General features: G+C 40.8%; 1 protein-coding gene across 7 annotated transcripts in view; it reads left to right on the forward strand.

The window, feature by feature from the left end:
* The window catches only part of NKAIN2 (sodium/potassium transporting ATPase interacting 2), a 745,781-nt gene that overhangs the window by 594,566 nt on the left and 129,431 nt on the right, over positions 1-21,784 (forward strand). For 4 of the 7 annotated variants that reach the window (XM_005280190.5, XM_024113933.3, XM_005280193.5 and 1 more), the window contains one exon: positions 17,065-17,148. The exons of the other annotated variants lie outside the window; for them this stretch is intronic. In XM_005280190.5, coding sequence (XP_005280247.1) covers positions 17,065-17,148 — 84 coding nt within the window. The remainder of the gene's footprint in view (positions 1-17,064; positions 17,149-21,784) is intronic. 7 annotated transcript variants of the gene reach the window in all.

A 21,784-nucleotide genomic window follows, 5' to 3' on the forward strand; every position in this document is an offset into this window, starting at 1 on the left:
GGAGAGAGCATTAGTGGCTCCACATGCCAGGAGAACTGGAGCAGAGCACCCCCCCCACACACACACCTGGTAATGTGCGATAGGGAGGAGATGGGGAGAACCCAGGGTCACCCAGGCTCTGGATGGGGCAGGGACAAGTCACGTGGGGGGTCATGTGGGGAGCAGCACAGGATTGAGTCATGTGAGGGGGTCACATGGGGGGTGGGGATAAGTCATGTGGCGGTCACGTGGGGAGGTCACGTGCCCCCCCCTTTAGCTGGTGCCCCCTTTGTGTTCCTCCCACTAATCGCTCACGCGAGGCGTGTTTACTGATGCAGTGCAAAGCGTCGGACAGAGTTCCACATGCCACCATCAGGAACTAAAGGGTGGAATTTGAATACCTACACAGGGAGAAGATATCTGATACTAGAAGGCTTTTAATCTGGCCAGGGGAGAACCAAGGCCTGCAAGTTAAAGTTAAAAGTTAAAGATAAAACTGAAAATAAGACATACGCATTTAACAGTGACCGTAATAAACCATAGCAGCAGATTAACAAGGGATGTGGTCACATAGAATCTTTAAATCAAGACTGGATAGCTTTCCCAAGGAGCTGTTCTAGTTCAACCACAAGTTATTGGGCTAGATGCAGGAATTTAGATTAGAAGTTCATAAATGCCCCTTCCAGCCCTAACATCTATAAATCACATCAAATATGGAGATATTTTTACTAAGTAAATATTTTCAGACCAAGTCTAGTCTTGTATTCCACTAGAGCTTTACAAATAATAAAGTAACAGATAATCAGATTCCCGCTAATGCTTTAATTTATGTGGAATTCCATGTACAGGGTAGAAAGAAAAATTAAGGCTGGTGTACTATCTTGGCATATAGGTAGGTCTCCATGCAGAATTACTCGTCAAATAGGGCAGATTAACCAATCATTTGGTGAGCATGAACATTCATGATCCTGGGGTACTGCAGAGACTAATAAGATTTCAAAACTGTATGTATATATAAAATGTAAAACGAGTAATTTTGTGTGCAGTTTCTTAGTGTTTCCTTTGCATGACCAGTTAATCATTTTGCAACTGCAGTTGCAAACCCTGGGAACGGCAAATTGGCAATTGGCCTTTTCAGGCATTTGTGTGTTTTGCCTGCATCACTTATATTTAGGCCGTGATTCAACAATATACTAAAGTTTGTGCTTAAAATTACACATACGTGATGAATTGAGTCATAACACTTAGTGGTGAATTTTCATTGAACTGTATGAATTAGCACATGCTCCAAGCAACTGTTCACATACAATAATTTATCACGCATAAACGCTGAGAATTTACTCCTCTGTAAATTTGCTCCTCTGCATTATTAGCCTTTGTGGTTTATTTGGTTGGAAGATGAACTTCTGGGCCAAATGCTTATGTGTTTACATCTGACACTCATAATGTAACTGCAGTTTGATAATATATTAAACTGAAATGCCATCTGTAATTTTCCTGGTGGCATGGAATGTAAACAAAATAGTCCTGGTATATCGAACATTCCTTTTTTGAACTTCCAATGAAATGATATTAAAAGATGTCTCAAACACATTGTATGAAGACATTTATGGCAACAGTGTTTAAAAGGAATAATATTTTTTCTGAAGGTAACATGGTCCAATACAAAGTGGGTTGTCAAACATGTCAACAGTTGTAGTAGAAAGGGATAACTCGTAAAAGCTTAGAAAAAGTACAGTAGTCATGCTGTAGATTTTAAGGACGATGGGTTTAGGATCCTTTGTGTAGGTTTGATGCGGTAAAGTTTCAGAAAATATAAGAACTGTGTTAATGTCCATGATTCTACTTGAAATGTTGCCTTATAATTACACTTACTGCTATCAACCCATTCTTCACTGTAACCTGAAAATATAAAACATTCAAATGTAGGATACTGCTTCTTGCGCAGACTATAAGTTTAAAAAGCATTGCATTCATGCTATATGATAAAGGAAATGCAAAAGGGCTTAATCCAAAATCCATTCAAATGCATGGAAAGACTCCTGTTGACTTCAGTGTGTTTTGGATCAGGTCCTTGTGCAGTTTTGTTATTTTTGTAATATAGGGAATGCAGATTCATGCTTTCCTTTGTTCTTTTTAAAGGAAATATCTAGTTATATAAAACAAATTGTAATCATTGCATCTTACTTAAATAGAATAAAGCAGGGAGGTATTAGAGGGCTTTCCCTTCATCCCCTCCCCTAGTTCTTGTCACGCAGACAGAAAGCAGAAGACCAGAAGTCCATAGTGCAGGCAATGGGATGTTTATTGGGGTTAGTTCCAAGCAAGTATATCCATAGCTTCAGAGTAGCAGCCGCGTTAGTCTGTATCCGCAAAAAACTCTACACACCAGCAGAGTCTGTTTCCCAGTGTTCCTTTCCCAACTCTGACGCTGCAGAGCGTTTACCCCGTGTTCCGCTTCCCAGCTCTGATGCCGCAGAGCCTTGCCCTGTGTTCACCTTCCCAGCTTTGATGCCACAGAGCCTTGCCTGTGTCCCCATTCCCATCTCCTCCTCCTTAGCAGGCCCAAATATATATATATGCAATGCACACCCACAGTCCTACCCCTTACAATTTATGGTCATGTTCCATTTTACGGGTCATGAGTCTAAGGTCTTCGTCTCACCTGTTTTGTATCCCATGGGAGGCGTGGGGAGTGAGGTTGTGCTATGGTCAGGGACAGGTATTTCTTTGGCCTTTTAGTGTTTTATACCTTCACCCAATCCCCCTTTGCACCTCCCAACTGGATGCTTGACCTTGCCTTGAGACGGGTTGAGGCAAGCTCCAGTAACACTTAAGCTGCTTTTATCTGTTCCCATTATACTAACAAACCCATCTAGCTAGGGAGAAGCAACACACATGGTGTCTTTGTTCACATGTATTAGTATAAGATATAAAAGTATCACAAGGTCAAACACAAAATTCTATCTCAGGCTGACAAACAAGTCTATATACTAACAGGAGGCAGTTTGGTCTACTGGACTAAGCACAATGCTGAAAAAAGGAACTCCTCAGTTCCTCTGTGTGGCCAATGTCAAATCACGATAACTTCTCTCTGTTTCCCCATCTATAACAAGGGGTAATAATACTTACTACCGCCACTACTTACCTCACTTCAGCTATTAATTTAATGTGCTTTGAAAAAATAAAGAGGTGAATGTCTTTGTTATTAAATCACTAAACAAAATAATTAAACTGTCTAAATAGAATTAAAAAGAATAATTAGCAATTAAACAGGATGCTGTTATCTACAGTGTGGGAGTGATAGGAGTAGGACTTTGAGAAGGCAGAACCCATTTGAATTCAAAGGAAAGCAAGAACAGTGACAACTATTACAAAGTTCCATTCAAATTGTAATTCTCCATTCATGAAAAGGTGACTAAAATATGTTTAAATTAGCCATTTATCGTATTAAATGATAGAATTTATGGTGGTAAAAGTCCTTTCTTTCCTGTGTTATCAAATGAGTTTTGCATTCTCTCCATATTACTCTACAAGATCAGAAAGATGCTCCTGCTACAAAAGATCCCTAAAATGGCAGCCTTGGTAGTGAGTCAACTGCCACCATTCACAGTTATGGAGACAATAAAACAGTTACAGATTTTAAAAAAATAATCTTTAATCTGTATTCATTGAGCCAAATGCTCCCCATAGATGTGTGTGTTCACATCTCATTGGAAGTCAAATCAGAATTATGTCTATGTATTAGAGAACAGAATTTTTGACCCTTATTTCAGATATATGTATTTTGCTAAGGTTTTATAGCTAATTATGGCAATTTTCCTTTAAATACATTGCAAGGGTTTTTTGTCAAAAGAAGAAAATCAGGGGAAATGTGTCCCGCACCCCTGCAACAAAAAATGGCATCTAGCTCAATTAATTCTTCTGCCTTTAAAATTATGACAACTGATCCCTTCAAAGGCAAAATATAGGCTTGATTCTCCAAATACTTATGTACATGCTTAACTTTATGCTTTAGTAGTCCCACTGAAGTCAATGAGACTTCTCCTAGTGTGTAAAGTCATGCATATTGTGAGTGTTTGCAGAATCAGGGCCTATACGCTCCAGTGAGGTCCTTACTCTAACACAAACTTCCTTGTGTGACCTTTGGCACGTCATTTAGCATTTCCGGCCTCATTTCCCATGTGTAAAATTCACAACAATAACTGAGCTTCCCCATTTGGACGCTCATCAAGGTGCTGTGTTTGGGTCCTGATACACAGGACTATGTATGCTGAGTTTCTTGTGTCAGAGTATGTTCCATCGCTGTCTCTTTTTTTGGCCTTGCTGGTATACTTCCTGAGCATAGCTTCTAGCTCTTACCCCTTTATAGACATTGGACCTTGTGGTCCCGGTGCCCTAGACCCTCAGGACCAGTGCTTACTCCTCAAGGCAACCCAGTAGCTTAAACACACCCTCTCCCAGAGCAGTACCCTGGAGTGCATTCTGGGTTATGGTTTACCTCTCCAGGGACTTATGATGGTTGAAGAACATAACACACAGGCTTTTCTAAGGTTTTCAACACAATTAATCTTAGCTTTAGATAGTACAACAGATATACAGATCTAGGTAAAAAACAATAAAATATCTATGTACCATTCCTTGCCTCAGTTTCATCACCAATCTTGAATCTTCTTTGAGATTTGGTCAGAGTCCTCTAGGGTGTCCCTCCTGCACATGGATTGTCTTCCAAATTGTGGGGAGAGAGAGAGAGAGTATTTGTGTCTGTCTGTGCTATCTTTGTTTGTCTTCTCCTGCTCTTCCCTCCACCCCCATGACCAGTGAAATACAGAACAGTGCAGCTCTAGGATAGGGTGTGTTTAACAACTTGGCTGTCTTGAGGGGTCAGGGCACCTGGACCACAAGGTCCAATGTCTATTAAAGGATAATAGATAGAAGCTATGCTCAGGAAGTGTGCCAAAGAAAGATATAGATAGATATCTATATCTATAAACTTACAGTTCCTTTTGTTAGGTAATCAAAGACCCTCACCAGGTGATCTGTTTCTTAGTTACCAGCCCACCTGGGCAGAACCAGTTTTCTTGTTTGGTCACCTTCTTTAGCATATCCGTTGTATTGCCCAGGTAGACCTATTCAAATGTCAGTGAATCTTAATAGTCTATTCATCTAATCCAGATATGCAGTTGTGCTTCCCCTGTCTTCTTAGCACAATGAATATGAAGCTAGAACACAATAAAGACTGTCATTATGATCCAGACAGTTCATAAAATCAAAATGGAATTCGTAAATTGTACATAGATTCCCTTAATCATCACATGGGGATAAGATGATGTCCCTACCTCATACATGTATTGTTAGGATAAATACACTAATTCATAAATCATCATGAAGCTATCAAATACTATGTTACTGGGGGCCATACAAGTACCTCAGATAAACTACTTGCAGGATTTGGCCATATATGTGAATTAACTGCATTGTATGAGTTTCAGACTCTGATACCCTTCACTGAATAAATATATGAGTATGTCTCAAACTGTATACAGGGTCCAGAGAAGAGCAACAAGAATGATTAAAGGTCTTGAAAACATGACCTATGAAGGAAGGCTGAAAGAATTGGGTTTGTTTAGTTTGGAAAAGAGAAGACTGAGAGGGGACATGATAGCAGTTTTCAAGTATATTAAAGGTTGTTATGAGGAGGAGGGAGAAAACTTGTTCACCTTAGCCTCTAAGGATAGAACAAGAAGCAATGGGCTTAAACTGCAGCAAGGGAGGTTTAGGTTGGACATTAGGAAAACGTTCCTAACTGTTAGGGTGGTTAAACACTGGAATAAACTGCCTAGGGAGGTTGTGGAATCTCCATCTCTGGAGATATTTAAGAGTAGGTTAGATAAATGTCTATCCGGGATGGTCTAGACAGTATTTGGTCCTGCCATGAGGGCAGGGGACTGGACTCGATGACCTCTCGAGGTCCCTTCCAGTCCTAGAATCTATGAATCTATAAGGGGGAGCGGTGTATTGACAAGTTAGATTATTAATAAAGATGTAGTGGGACTGTATTATCTCCATATTCAAATTGTCTGTGGAAAATTCAAATGACCTGCTTTATGCAGACACCAATCTGCTGAACTCTCACCAAGAATTAGGAACTGCAGAGGAGTTATCCAGTTTGCAATAAATGTTTTAAAAGGCTTTTCCACTTGTTGTGTCATCATTAGAAATGTAAAAAAAACCAAATGAATCACAGAAACAATGTTTCTTTCCATGGATTTGGTGATTACTGATCACGCAGAAGCCGATCCTGAAGTCAGAAAATGAATCATTGAGGAGAGTGGAAGCTGAGCAATTAGGTATGTGCCCTACATGTTTTCAGATCTGGCAGGTCTCTAATCAAAAAATCTTCAGCCAGTTGACCTGCTCATTAGCATTGCATTAAAAATGCTACAAAACAAAAATAAAACCTTACAGCCCTTACACAAAAAAAGTAGCTTAGTGAAACCTGTATGAGGCAACCATTCAAGGGAGTGACAAGAAGGGACTCTCCTGAAAGATGTAGGGGAAATTTTTCAAAAAAGCTTTTGTGACTTAGGGAGCTAAGTCTAATTTTCAAAAGTGATTCAGATGCTTTGTAAAACTTTATCCATGATGTTTAAAAAAGGTAGATGAGAATTTTAGTTGAGCAGTTGTAGGGAGTCCCATGAAAGATAAAGAATATTTATGTTAGCAAATTTTCTAATGATTTTTAAACCTCTTAATACACAAATATTTCAATACTTTTAATGTTTTAAAGACATAAAATAACAAAAACCTTGTTATATATAAATATTCATTTGTAGCCTAAACCTTGATATGTCTGCCAGTTACTCTAGACATTAGTCACATAAAAATATAACATTTAACTGCTGCTTTTACATACTTCGGCTATTAACATCCTCCAAGGTTGCCAGTTAAGGCAGAGTTGAAAATCTGGACCTCTACCTACCAACCATTGCAATGTTCATGTGTTTCCTTCACTCACCCTTGAGCATCAGGACTTGATTTTCCTTTGCTTTGTATTCTGACATAATGCCAAGCAGAGGTGCCTTGTAACAGGTTGTGTTACCCCCCCAGCGCCTCCTGCTGGTAGTGCCAGGAATTAGCTCTGTCTAGCTCTGGAGCGCCCTCTGCAGGTGATGTCTCACCCGTTGTCTGCTCTGCTGTTTCCTCTGTCTGTGGGGCCCCATGTCGCTCCCAGACCGTGGCATCGTCTTCAGGGTATGGCCCTCTGGCTCTGCCCCAACTCCATTGTCTCCCCACATTCCAGGGGAACTGGCAGTCCAGTCCTTCACCCAGCTTCTCGCCGCAGTGGCGAGCTAGAGCCTGTAGTCTAGCCCCTTGCTCAGGGTGAGCTGCAGTACTTTGGCTCAAGCCTGCACCCAAGTGCTGCAAATAGTCAATTAGGCTAGACTCTGGTTTGGAGAGGGGCAATAAACAAAGTATCTCAGCTCTGCCTGTACTCAGGTGGGACTGCAAATAGTTAACAAGCCCAGGCAGGAAGTCTCTCAGCTTGGGCCCGTACCCAAAGTCATTTACCTCAGGCTTTCTTTCTGCTAGCCTGAGGGAGGGGGAGACTGTCACCCACTGCTTGGGTGGCAGGGGTGATGCAAGCTCTCCCACTCCACTGCGTCCCGGCCCAGGGCCCTAAGGGTGGTGGAGGGGTTTGTCACCGGGTCAGCAGAGATCCAAGCCGCAACACACTGACTCACCCTCTGCCAGCATTGCAACCAGACAGGGGTCTACTACCTCTGGGCCACTTCCACACTTCCCCTCCAAAGGTACCTGCTGGTCCAGTGAGGTAAGGTGATCTGCAGGGGCCTCAGTAGCCAGTAGAAGCTCTGCCAGGGTTGAACCAGACAGTGGTCTGGGACAGCCGTCTGTCTTCTGTGGGGTAAGGTCGTCCAGGAGTCCGGGTGGTCCAGCCCAGTCGTCTGTTTCCCCCAGAGTCAGGTCAGTCCAGGGTCCAGGCAGTCCGGGACAGTTGTCTGCACTCTGCAGGCCTGCTGCTGTCTCCCAGTGTGAGAGCTCAGGGGCAGCGTCTGTCCCCTCCACTGGCTGGCCACCCACTGAGCTTCTGGGTCCCACCTTTATACTCCTAGTCCCGCTCATTAGCATCTAGGGGCAGAGCTACGGGGTAGGGCTCCACCCATGAGGGGGTGGAGCCACCCTCTTCGTCTGTGTCTGGGGAGGGCCAGTCCACCTCACTACATGCCTGAGATGAAGCTCTGTTGGTATAAGAGAAAGGGAATGGATGACAGGGCATTATCCATTAGGGCCTGTTATATTAATTTAGATCAGGGATCGGCAACTTTTGGCATGCGGCCCATCAGGGAAATCTGCTGGTGGGCCGGGATGGTTTGTTTACCTGCAGTGTCCGCAGGTTCAGTCAATTGCAGCTCCCACTGGCTTTGGTTTGCCATTCAAGGCTAATGGGGGCTGCGGGAAGTGGCGCGGGCTGAGGAATATGCGATCGGCCAAACCTGCGGACACTGCAGGTAAAGAAACCGGCCCAGCCCATCAGCGGATTTCCCTGATGGGCCGCATGCCAAAGATTGCTGATCCCTGATTTAGACGGAGCATCTGGGTCTAAAGAGTCAAACATAACCCAGCCATTGTCCAACATTAAACAGCTGAAAACAAGTGTTTGGTATACAGAAACCTCGGCCTGCTTAGTACCATGGCAAACACATCATCATCAATATTTTAAGCTTTTATAAAAGATACAGAAAAGAAGGGGGAACAAAAATGGTTAAAGCATTTGATATGTAAAGTTTTAAATAAGGCTTTCATTTTAAACCATATCCTATGTGTCCTTTTGCTGGAGAAAATCTTTAGAAAGGAAAAATAAGTCCTTGTCTGACAGTATTTTAGATGGTATTAAAGATGGTAATAGCTGTCCTTTGCAGGAAAGAGAAATTAGTTGAAATGGGCTGGAGCTGTTTTTGTTGCTATTGTTGTTAAAGTCCAATCCTGTTTCCCTAGAAGACAAATACACACAAAAGGGAAGATAAAAGAAAAGCAAAAATAGAAAATGCAGCTTCTGTCACTGGTGTTTAATTTCACTTGCAACCCCTCTGATGGAAAAACACAGTTCCAGCACACAGACTTATCAGCCACTTCAAAACCTGGCAAATTTGTATGAGCATTGGGCTTTTAGGGCATTACATTTAGCTGCCTCTATCTGGTCTTCTGGTCACAGGCTTACTGCAGTGTTGCAAAATATGCAGTCTTGGCTGGCTAAGTGAGACAGAAGGATATGAAAGAGAAGAAATGAGGTTGGGAAGGAAAAGAACACAGGAGGAGAGGTGTGACAAAGTCTCACATCTGAGATGATATTCAGGGTTTAATTGGAACTGGTGACGGTAGTGATGTCATCTGGCTCCCTCTCTTTGGCACTGTCTGATCAGGACATCTTACAGGATTTGGATGATGAAGGACCAGGATCCCTGTAGACAATATGGGTGCTCCGGTGTGGTTGTGGGCAGCTATGATGCTGAAGCTTTTTCCTTCCCCTTCTCTCCTCTTTCAGCCAGCCAGCATTGCAGGAGTCAGCTTTTCCCCACTGCTAATTTGTTTAAGGCGGGTGTTTTTAAGAACCCCAAAAGGGAGAGTTGGCTAAAATAGCCCCTTTCTTTATTATTTTGTTTACTAATTAGGCCTAATTTCTAACACACCAATTTTTATTCATTTATTTATGATTCTACACTGTTCTTGTTTACCAGCATGATCATAGCACAGTCCATGTATTACTTACAAATCCTTTTGGTTTATGCTAATTTAGTTTTTTTGTTCTGTTTTTAGACCTTCAACCTTCAATTCTTTAGGTGGGACTGTACCAGACTTGTATCCTCTGCAGATCAGGCTCAGAAGGGGACTTATAACACACTCACCAGTGGGTTACATACTTCCGCTGATCAAAGGAAACTTGTCCCAAGAATCTAAAACCCATGGAAGCTCAAATCCCAGAAGAGCCCCTGCTTATGTGTTGGTCAACACACCAAAACTTGAACTGGGGACCTCCAGAGCTAAAAGCATAAGATGCTACAACTGGAGCTAAAGCTCTCTAGCTGAGAACTATAACAGATTCACATCCTCTGTGGACTGGGTTACACTTAACTTTAAACATATGAGGATTCCCGTTGACTTCAGTGAGGCTATTCACATGTTTAACATTAAGCCTGTGCATAAGTGTTTGCAGCATTCTGACTACTATGAGTTTCTATAAGGTAAATGAAATGCTTAAAGGCTAGTGCTCTAAGAAAGATCCTTTAAACAAAAAGAAGAAGTTGAACTGCCATAGTATTGTATTAGAAAGACGAGGTGGGGGAGATAATATCTTTATTGGACCAAATTCTGTTTATGAAAGAGACAAGCTTTTGAGCTAACACAGCCTCTGAACAGCATTAGGACAAAGTACATTACAACTGAAAGAAGCACAATGACATCAAACACACTAATGCTATATGAGTGAATCACCAAAAGTATTAACTAATTGCATAACGAAGCTTCTTTAGCTCATACCGTCTCAGCCCCTTTGCACTGAATCATTCTCTCTAAAAAGCATAAACTCTGAGAAATTTGAAAGGATGGACAGAATTAAAAGAATTGATTTTGTGCCTTACTTACCACCTCCTGTTTTCTGAATAATGTTCAACAACAAGAAAAAGTTCTTCCCCGTTTCTGCTGTGAGTTACATGATCACTGATTAATTTTGCATGTTTCATAGAATTGTGCTCCAAGAAATAACTATTACATTAAATTCTGAGCTGAATATTGATGTGGCATTAACAGCCTTTACAAATAAAGCTAAGGGTTTAGATGACATGGCAAGCTAGGCTGGGTCATAGCACTCTAAGCCTTTTAGCACTGTGTATGGTCAAGTCAAATGTATTAGTTTCTAATGAAATAACTGGCTCAAAAGCTTGGAGGAGTTTTTACTGAATAAAAATAAATGAGCACAGCCTCTCAAAGCCAGAAAAATCTAGTTTAAATCCTGTGAAAGAAAATTAGAAATAACCTGATAGAGGGATCAAAAGATGTTTGGGGATTATAGCCATAGTAACAATGAATTTTATGATCTTGGCGCACCAGAGAAGGCAAGTTTGGAGTCGTTGCATTTTAAGAGATGAGAAAAATTTAATTCATCTATATGAATATGTTTGCTGTGAGAACATGTGTAGTGCGAGTATTATCACCACAAGTATGCATCAGCTGTGGGCAGCCAATCAACGAAGCTTATACAGAATATGCAAACGTTATATTAAACGCAAACAGGTGCATTAAAAGAACATTATAAAGGTTGAAAAGCCTTGCACTCAAAAATTAGGGAATGCCATAATTAAGGTTGCCTGTGCAACCATAATGCAACACACTTGTACATCTGTATTATGGTACAGTCTTTAATTATGTTATTTTTACGCAGGACCCCTGCCCAAGTCAGTGCACAAGATAGATAGTGATCACATAGTGTGGCCCCACGCCTTATTTACTGCATATTTTTCAAACCCTGCTCTTAAGACAGAACTATTCATTTCTTCATGGACTTTTCTATGACACTTATCACTCCAGTATCTGAGTGCATCACAAAAGCTTTATTTTCACAACAATCCTGCGAGGTGAGTGGGTGTTGCTATCCCCATTTTACAGATAGGGAGCTAAGGCATAGAATAATTAAGGTCAAAAGTATCCAGTAATTTTGGATGCCCAATATGAGACACCGAGCACCTGATTTTCAGGGCACAGATCCCAAGATTTTTGTTACAGCTGTGAGTGTTCAGCACTTTTGCAAATCAGAACCCAGGATCTCAGATTGGGCACCCAGAAAATGAGGAATACACAGTTAGTGATCACCTGTGAAAGGTTTGATTTAAGTGGGTTTTTTTCATAGAGTTTTAGGCCAAATGGGACAATTGGATCATCTAGTCTAACCTCCTGTATATTAGAGGCCATTATGTTTGTCATTCACCCCTGTATTGAACTTAGTAACTCTTGTGTTGACTAATAACTTGTGTTCAGCTAAAGCATATGTTTCAGAAAGATATCCAGTCTTGATATGAAGTTCCCTTGGAGTTTGTTCCAATGTTTAATCACTCTCACTCCCTCACTATTAAATTCAAATTTATAATTTGAATTTGTCTGGCTTCAGCTTCCAGCCATTGGTTCTTCTTATGCTTTTCTCCAGTAGCTTAAAGAGCCCTTTAATAAGTGTCTTTTCTCCTCATGAAGATATTTATACATTTTAATCAAGTTACCTCTTAGTCTTCTTTTTGGTAAACTAAACAGATTGAGCTCTTTATGTCTCTCACTGTAAGGCATTTTCCCCAGCCTTTGAATCATTTTTGTGGCTCTTTTCTGCACCCTTTCCAATTTTTCAGCATTTTTAAAATGTGGACACCAGAACTGTACACGGTATTCCCGTATCGATCCCACCAGTGCCATATACAGAGGTGAAAACACATTCCAACTCCTACTCACTACTCTCCTGTTTGTACATCCGAGAATCACATTAGCCCTTTTTGCCACAGCATTGCACTGGGAGGTCATGTTCAGTTGTTTGTCCACTATCATCCCTAAATCCCTTTTTTAGAGTCACTGCTTTCCAGGACACAGCCCCCATTCTGTAGGTATGGCCTGCATTCTTTGTTCGTAAATATATGGCCTTGTATTTGTTGGTATTAAAACACATTTTGTTGGGAAAAGCCCAGCTTACCATGCAATTTGAAATACTCTGTATAACTGCTCTGTGCACCTTATTATTTACCATTCCACCATTTACGTGTCATCGGCAAATTCTATCATCGTTCTTTGTTGATTGAATACAATATCACTTTTTCTGTTGTTTTCCTCAGGATTGATGATATGCCAACCAGCTTGTCATGCCCTTTCCCCTCCAACCCCCTTGTGCCAGTCCTGTTTCTTCCCCACCCCAGGTTCATCATCTTAGTCCCATTCTCCTCACCTAACCAGTTACACAGTCTCCAGTTCTCAGGCTTCTCATCCCAGTTGCAGTCTCCTTGCCAAACCAGTCCTAGCCTCTCCCTCTGGAGTCTCCATCCCAGTCGTAGCCTCCCCACAACCCAGTCTCCTTGCCCAGCCATTCCTAATTTCTGTCTCCCGTTCCTCATCCATCTGTTTCTCCCACCCATGTTGCCTGTCCTTACTGGCTCCCAATCCCAATCTTCCTCTGCAGGGTCTTCATCCAATCTCAATCTCCCACCACCAACACTGTCTGCTCCCTGGCTGCTTGTGCCAGTCTTTGCCTTACCAGTGCCAGTTCTCCTCTTCATTCTGGTTCCCCTTTAGATTTGTCTCCCCTTCTTCTTGCTCCACTGCTTCCCAGCCATCTTGCCCAGCCAGTCCCAGTGTCTCCTTGGCTCCTCATCTGATCTCAAACCCCCACCCAATGGCTACCAATTCTTCCTTTTTCTCCCCACTTCAGGTTCCAGTCTCCCCTCACCTGTTTCCCAGTCCCAGTCTTCTTGTTCAATCAATCCCAGTCTCTCCCTGGCTCCTAGTGCCCACCCAGTCCCACTCACCCACCCACTACAATGCTCAGTCCCATTCTTCCACATCCTTACTAGCTTCCAGGCCCAGTTCCCCTCTCCCAGGCTCCTTGAGCCAATCTGTTCTTGCTGTCTCCTGGTTCAGTGTTTGTCCCTTCCCCTTTCAAATCAGCTTCTTCCTCCTCTTTGTTGTCTGTGTGCCATGGGGCAGGGACATTGAAAGTCCAAGAGTGACAGGCTTCCTACTCTTACTTCCAGTGCCCCGCCCCGATATACCCAGAGAAGTCCATGGAAACAATTACAGGAAATGTTCTGCTTGACACTAGGCTGGATTATGACCAGTACAGATGGAGTCTTGGAGGAATTCAGCTATGACTCCCTAGCAAATCTCTTCTAAGAAAGTGTGAACGGATTTTTAAAAGGTTTATAATTTGATCAAATTTGGGTGCATTTTCATAGGGATGTCAAAGGTTCCATCCATGACACAAGGGCCACCACCCTGCCAAATGTCAAGTCCCTGTTCCAAAGAAGGAGGTGAGAGAACTTCTGAAAGAAAGGGCCATTAGAATTTTTAACACGGGCAAAACAGTATAGTTTCCTGTGCAGGCTTGTCTCTTTCACCAACCGAAGTGGGTGCAAAAAAAGACATTACCTCAGCCACCTTGTCTCGCTAATATCTTGGGACCAATATGGCTACAACACGGCAAAGCATATAGTTTCCTGGCTTTATTCTTGAAAACGGCTGAACCATTTTAGCTGAAATTTTCCAAAAATGTTCAGTGTGAGGCAGACCCTCCATGTGGAAAATTTCATTCTGAATGGTTGAAGTTTGGCAAAGGTCTAAGCAACTGAAAACAGGATGTCAGGCAACCTTGATAACAGGCAGTGCTACCAGCCCATAATACTGGTTTTCTATCAGTCAGGAAAGATGTGGGCTCAAAGAGTGGGTAATTTCCTTGTTTGGAGAGAAATGATTGGACAGAGACTTAACATAAGAACAGCCATGCTGGGTCAGACCAAAGGTCCGCCTGATCCAGTATCCTGTCTTCCAACAGCGGCCAATGCCAGGTGCCCCAGAGGGAATGAACAGAACAGGATCAAGTGATCCATCCCCTGTTGCCCATTCCCAGCTTCTGGCAAACAGAAGCTAGGGGCACCATCCCTGCCCATCCTGGCTAATAGCCATTGATAGACCTATCATCCATGAACTTATCTAGTTCTTTTTTTGAACGCTGTTATAGTTTTGGCCTTCACAACATCCTCTGGCAAGGGATTCCACAGGTTGACTGTATGTTATGTGAAGAAATATTTCCTTTTGTTTGTTTTAAACCTGCTGCCTATTAATTTCATTTGGGACCCCTAGTTCTTGTGTTATGAGAAGGAGTAAATAACACTTCCTTATTTACTTTCTTTACACCAGTATTTGGTCCAGTAATGCCTATATGCTGTTGTTTTAGCAAGGATGAATAAAAACAGGCAAAGCAGCAGCAAAGCTTACATAGATTTAGCAACACTTCCAGAATGCCACCATTCTTTTCGTATCTTCACTGAGCTACAGGTTCATCTCAGTGTGTGTCTGAGTTTAATTTTTGACTTTGAGATGTCTGGTTCTTGTATTGCTGCTGTTGTCAGTAGGATATGATCATACTTTAAGAGACTACCCTTATAATGTTTGCAGATGATACCAAAGTGGGTGGGATTGTAAGTGCTTTTGAGGATAGGATTAAAATTCAAAATGATCTGGACAAACTGGAGAAATGGTCTGACATAAACAGGATGAAATTCAGTAAGGACAAATGCAAAGTACTCCACTTAGGAAGGAACAATTAATTGCACACATACAAAATGGGAAATGACTGCCTAGGAAGGAGCACTGCAGAAAGGGATCTGGGATTGTAGTAGATCACAAGCTAAATATGAATCAAGTAACACTGTTGCAAAAAAAAGCAAATGCTTTTAGCAGGACTGTTGTAAGCAAGACATAAGTAATTCTTCCACTGTACTCCATGCTAAGTCATCAGCTAGAAAATTGTGTCCACTTCTGGGTGCCACATTTTACGAAAGATGTGGAGAAACTGGAAAAAGTCCAGAGGAGAGCAACAAAAAAGATTTAAGGTCTAGAAAACATGACCTATGAGGAAAGATTGAAAAAAATTGGTTTGTTTAGTCTGGAGAAGAGAAGACTGAGGGGAGACATGATAACAATTTTCAAGTACATAAAAGATTGTTACAAGGAGGCGGGTGAAAAATGTTCTTGTTAACCTCTGAGGATAGAACAAGAAGCAATCGGCTAAAATTGCAGCAAGGGAGGTTTAGACTGAACATTAAGAAAAACTTTGTAACTGTAAGGGTAGTTAAAAACTGAAACAAATTGGCTAGGGAGGTTGTAGAATCTCTGTCCTTTTTTTTTTTTTTAAGAACACGTTAGACAAACCTATCAGGAACAGTCTAGGTATTACTTACTTCTGCCTTGAGTGCAGGGGACTGAACTAGATGACCGCTTGAGGACCCGTCCAGTCCTACCCTTTTATAATTCTCTCTCTCTCTCTCTCTCTCTCTCTCTCTCCATTGTGGCTTATTGAAATACAAAATCCCTAGAGTTACCCCATTGGCAAAAGGTGCTGGATCAATTATTCCATCTAGAATTTTGGACAGAGTGAATGAGGATTCCCAGGATATGAGTTTGTATTCTGAGATCAAGCCCTCTTCCTCAGGCCAGGCCAAGGAAGGATGAAGTTTACTAATTTAAGGCCCAATGGTGGACAAACCACTGTGGCTGCACAGGAGGTTTTTGAAAGAATAAGACCCCTTTGTTTCCCTCTGTGGCTCCCACATCTCCACTGCAGGTGTGGGGAGAGGAAAGCAGGAGCTGCATGCCCATTACTTCCACTTCTATAGATGGGTGGGGATGGTGAGGAATGGGCACAGACTTGGTTCTGATCCTCACCTTCCAACACTGGACAGGCAATTGAGCCATTTTAGAGAGGGTAGTAATCTGCTACAGGTGAGTCACAATTTCTTCCTTGGATGGTTCAGTCATGAACCCACCCTTACACAAGGCTGCTTCCTACAGCATAAGCTAGCCCTTACTGAAATTACCATAATGCCTAGTTGTAATTTAGTTATGAGAATGAATAGAAGATCAATGGGATTTGGCAAGAGATTAGAAAATTAAAGTGTTCATTGGACCAACTGCAGAACGGTTATCAAAGAAAATTCAAGAGTCTGGATTAATTAAAAATAAAAGCAGAAAATTAAAAAGAAATGCAGTTTTCTGGGTAGAGAGAATTTTACAAGAGGAACTGGCCTTTTTAAAATAAATATTGTATGTGCAGTATTTATATATTGCTGTTGAATTAAGGGTTGGAGGGCAAAGACCCCATTGTGACTATTAGATATATTTGAACAAGTTTAATTCATCTTTGTCAATGATTTTGACTTTGAGATGTCTGGTTCTTGTACTTCTGCTGTTATCAATGATGTGTGTACATTAGGATAGTCAGTGGGATATGCTCATACTATAATAAAGCTTTCTTTTTTAAATCAGGCTGGAAGGTCATTTATACAAACAGGAGAAATTTTGTATCCAAGGCATTTATTAATGTCCTCAGACATTAATAAATTAACCAAGGTAAGAAAAAAAGGTTCTAACTTTTAAGAGATTTCCTTAAAATTTGACATTATCAAGTATTAATATATTCCTGTTTTTATTGATCTAATTGTGATGCCTTGAACATTATATTAACATCTGGGAGTTTGCTAATGAGCATTTTGGATAAGTCTATACTCTTCTGGAATATTAAACTAAGGAGAGGGAGTTCATTATCTTCACTGAGAAATGGAAATGTGTTTCTAATCTAAGAAATTAATCAATTGTAGAGAGCGATTTTTGTCTGGGATTTAAAAAAAATATATAAATAACATGTAAAAAGATTAAATTTTACATGATTCCCTGCCGCTCACCCTTTTTTATCTATTTTAGTAAAAACCCTGATGCAGCAAATGAAAATTTTGCAGGCATGCTTTTGGAAGAATCCTTTTGTTTTCATTTAAGGAAAATGAATATGTTCCTGTCTTTTCTTGCTTCATGCAGATTAAGAACAGGGCATGGAGATTTGAGGGTTATGTGGGGATGGTGTTTACTTGTGAATAGCTTGAATTAAATTTTAAAGAAAAATATCTGATTTATACAGTTCTAAATAAAGCATTTTCTTTCAGAAAGTCATAAGCAAGTGAAAAGAGAATTATGATGAGAGTTCCAACCTAACCTTAATTTATAACTAAGTACAACATAACTGTAGTGGCTGTTACTACTACCAGGTATCACATATGAAATCTGAAATTTACAAATGTGTGTGTGTGTATTTAATGGGCTATGAAGTCAACAGGAGTCTTTCAACTGATGTAGGTTTTTGGATCAGGTCTCGCTCATGAATATTAGGTTAGACATTAACAGTCTGATAAGGAGTGAAAGCTGAGTTTTAGTTTTTGCTGCTGGAAACCCTAAGCTGGCATTAGTGGTATTTGGCTACTGAGTGGTAACCTATTGCAGACTTGTTTTTCCTAAGTTCTGTTGAATGAACTACATCCATAATCCTCTTTTCCTGACAGTTGTATCATGGAATGTTTGCATTCACTTCAGTTATATTTTCTTCCTAATTCAAGACCACTTCTAGAACTAAATTTTATAACATATAAATTCTGCTAATTGAAATCCCTTCTAGAAACAGATATTATAATGATATGACACATAACAGCACTGGCAACAGTCTGAGTTTTATTTACTGGATGTGACCATCTGATATGGGTCAGTGTTCCAAGAGGTTAATAGCCTTGTCAAATGAGCAGGGTCAGTCTCCACTGACTTTGTTGGTAGCTCATCCTGTCTTTTGGCATTCCACCCTTATATCTTTCTCCCAGAGATTTTTATTCTTAATTACATGGGAGACACCACACAGAATTTTCAGTCATGTTATATATGTGGGTAAATAGGTCAAGCACGGTAATTTACAGAACACCATGCCAGATTATAACAAGAGAAACCTATTTATTTACATACAGTCACACGTTCCATAGTTTTGCTGTGAATAGTGAAAAAATCAGAGTTTAGCAAATTAATCTTCATACCTAACTCCATAAAAGATGTCCACTGAATATCACCCACTCATAAAAGGCCCCATCTCATCTGAGTGAGAGGTTTACAATCTTTAGTTTGGGATCTATCACAGATTTAGGTCTATCTTATTACAGATAATTTCCATATTTATTCAAACTGTCTCTTCTGGATCAGCAGAATAATAATCCTCTCTGAAAGTAATAACTAGATTTTAATAGGAAATGTGAAGTATGGATATTTACTTTGGTTCAACATTTATTAGTAATATCACAATCTCAGTTTCACTGAATTTATAACTAGAGAGCCAATGAAAATGTTTATTAGTACCAACAAACACTGTAAGTAAAGAATGTTTTAGACTGTTATAAAGAATCTCTTCAGTACAGCTCTTGCATATAAAACAAAAGTCATGAACAATGATCTGCTCAATATCAGGAAGATATGCCCTATTTTAGTTCAGAGTTTAATATAAAAGATATATAACCGATAAAGAAATGTTATGAGGCTTAATTGTTGATATTTCTAAAGTACTTTGACTATGAAAGGAATGGAGATGTAGCATCTATGTATAAGTGTGCATGTACCATGAGCAATTATTTACAGTTACTGCTGGGAGGAAAGGCTGTAAAGCAAAGACTTGAGTTTGGCTGGGAGAGGGTACCAACAAGTCGAATGGCACAAGAACCAGGAAACTAAGATGTGGGGTCAGTTTGAATTGGAAATTAGAACGAGGCAAGAATGAAGAACATCAGCTGAGACTGGGAAAGTAGGAAAGTGAGAGACTTTGGTTCAGCCAGAGAAAGTTAAAAATGAGCACACTGTTACCTTTCTCACAAACTAAAATATAAATGGCAGCTATGTTCACAACAGTAATTGCCAACAAAAATAACGAGATATAAATGCAGCCACTTTCGTTTGCAGACAGATTTTAGTTTTAAGATTCTAAAATAGAGGTAATAGTATTACATTAAAATATTCCTTCGACCTCTGAGAGGGTCTTTTTAACCTTTTGAATAAAAGGTATACCAAACATACACTCTCCAAGATCATGTCATTTCTTTAATTTCTGGCCAAAGACATTTCTGATTCCAGAGTAAAGGTTTCAATTGGTGTTATTATATTTTGCCAAGTGACTTCAAGACCAATGCAAATCCTGGGAGAAGCTGATCATCTACAACTTCCACTGACTTCATGATCTGGTGAAAAAAAATATTCTGTCACCCTATTCTTGAACCCTTACCTAGTCCATTTTTATGTCCTTACAAAACCATTCTTTCTTTGGGTCTTTCAAGTTTGTTTACATTCTTTCCAACATCTCTCCTTGTCTCATATCTGAAAGCTTTATTTCATGCATAGCATGTTGTTTGCCTTCATGCTAGTAAAATTTTCAGCTAACGTAGTTTGACTGAAGGTCTGAATTAGTTGACACTTATAATCCAGGACTCATGATTTGTTTCACCTTGATCTTTTAACTGGGGCAAGTTGACATTGACACTCAACCTACTGTCTGAAAAATTCCCACATGTTTTCAATTTCCATGTTGTCTAGTAGTTCTACTCAAACTGTAGCTTTCGGTCTACAAGCAAATTCATACTTTCAGAATTATGTAAGAAATGGTCACCTGCAAGTCAGACTAGATTCCTTGGCTTTTCCATGGTTAATTAAATCCAGTCTGTCATGATAAATTTGTCCCTGCAGTAAGTTGTCATTATTAATAACAATATGTCTTGGTTGTCTTCCTCTCCCATAATTCCAGTAAAAATCATGTGGTTGTTTAGAGTGAAATTGTGAAAACAGCAAAACAGTAAAGGTCAGCAGTAGAGCTGGTCAGAAATTTTCTGATGGAACATTTTTTCCATCAGAAAATGTCAATTCATGAAAATCAAAACATTCTGTAGGAATGATTTTGACAAAATGCCAATGGAAACCAGGCAGGTTAACAACATAATCCTGCCTGATATTGGAAATCTGCTCTGGGCCCTTGGCAGCCCAGGCTTCCAGTTCCTTGACCCCAGCTGCCAAGTTCCCAGTGTCATGGGTCCTTGGAAGCCTGGGCTTCCAGGATCCACAGCTTCCCATCAGCCCACCAGGTGGAGGGGTTCCAGAGTGCCCAAGCTGCCCAGCTCCCTCCCTGGCAGACTGCTGGAACTCTGAGCACCTCAGGGAGCTTTGAAAGTAATGTCATTTTCAAAATAAAAATTTGAAATTCCCAGTGGAACTACTTATGATTAAGGCTATAATTTTGTCACAGAGGTCACAGAATCCATGACTTCCACAGACCTCCGTGACTTCAGCCCATGGCAGCTGGGAACAGCGGGGACAGCAGGGACCCCCTCGAACTCTGAGCTGCCACAGGCAGCAGGGGGACCCTGCAGCTCCTGGCCGCTGCGGGCGGCGGGGAAACCCTGCAACTCCCTGGAGCTCTGAGCCCCCATGGGTGATGGGGGCCCCTGCTGCTCCAAGCCAGAGCCCCCACAGCTGCCCAGCCATGGTGGGTGGTGTGGGGACCCTACCGCTCCCCATTTTGTCACACATATTTTTAGTAAAAGTCACGGACAGACCATGGGCAATAAAGAAAAATTCATGAAAGCCCATGACCTGTCCGTGACTTTTACTAAAATATGTGTGACAAAATCTTAGTCCTACTTAGGATAATAAACACTATGTGTTCGCAGGATCAGGCCTTAGAAAGAGAGAACTTATATGAAAAGCCTAACACATCAGTCCTGCAAGGATTTAGGCACAGACTTACCTTTATGCACTGTGTTAAGTTTGAACTATTCCCAATGCATAAGGTTTGAAAATCCTTGCAAGATCAAGTTGATAGTGTATAAAAGACATATTGGACTGCTTTAACAGTGAAAATTACATGGGTGTAAATAAATGATAAAGTATTACAAGATGCTACATGTGTAGCTAAGGTTGCAAAAATGTATAATTTTTATTTTTAAATAGTATATGACCATGTAATTAAAGACAGTGTTGAAATGCGTAGGCACAAGAGGGTAGGCACAGATGGTGTGTGCAAGCATAAGTTTGGCATTTCCTGACTTTTGAGTGCTGAACCATGCAGTTTTGATTTCCTCCTCACATAGGGCCTGATTGTGCCATCAATTAATATTAATGGGTATGTATGCTTAAAAATAAATGG

The sequence above is a fragment of the Chrysemys picta genome, chromosome 3 (assembly GCF_011386835.1).
Source record: "Chrysemys picta bellii isolate R12L10 chromosome 3, ASM1138683v2, whole genome shotgun sequence".
Taxonomy (NCBI): Eukaryota; Metazoa; Chordata; order Testudines; family Emydidae; genus Chrysemys; species Chrysemys picta.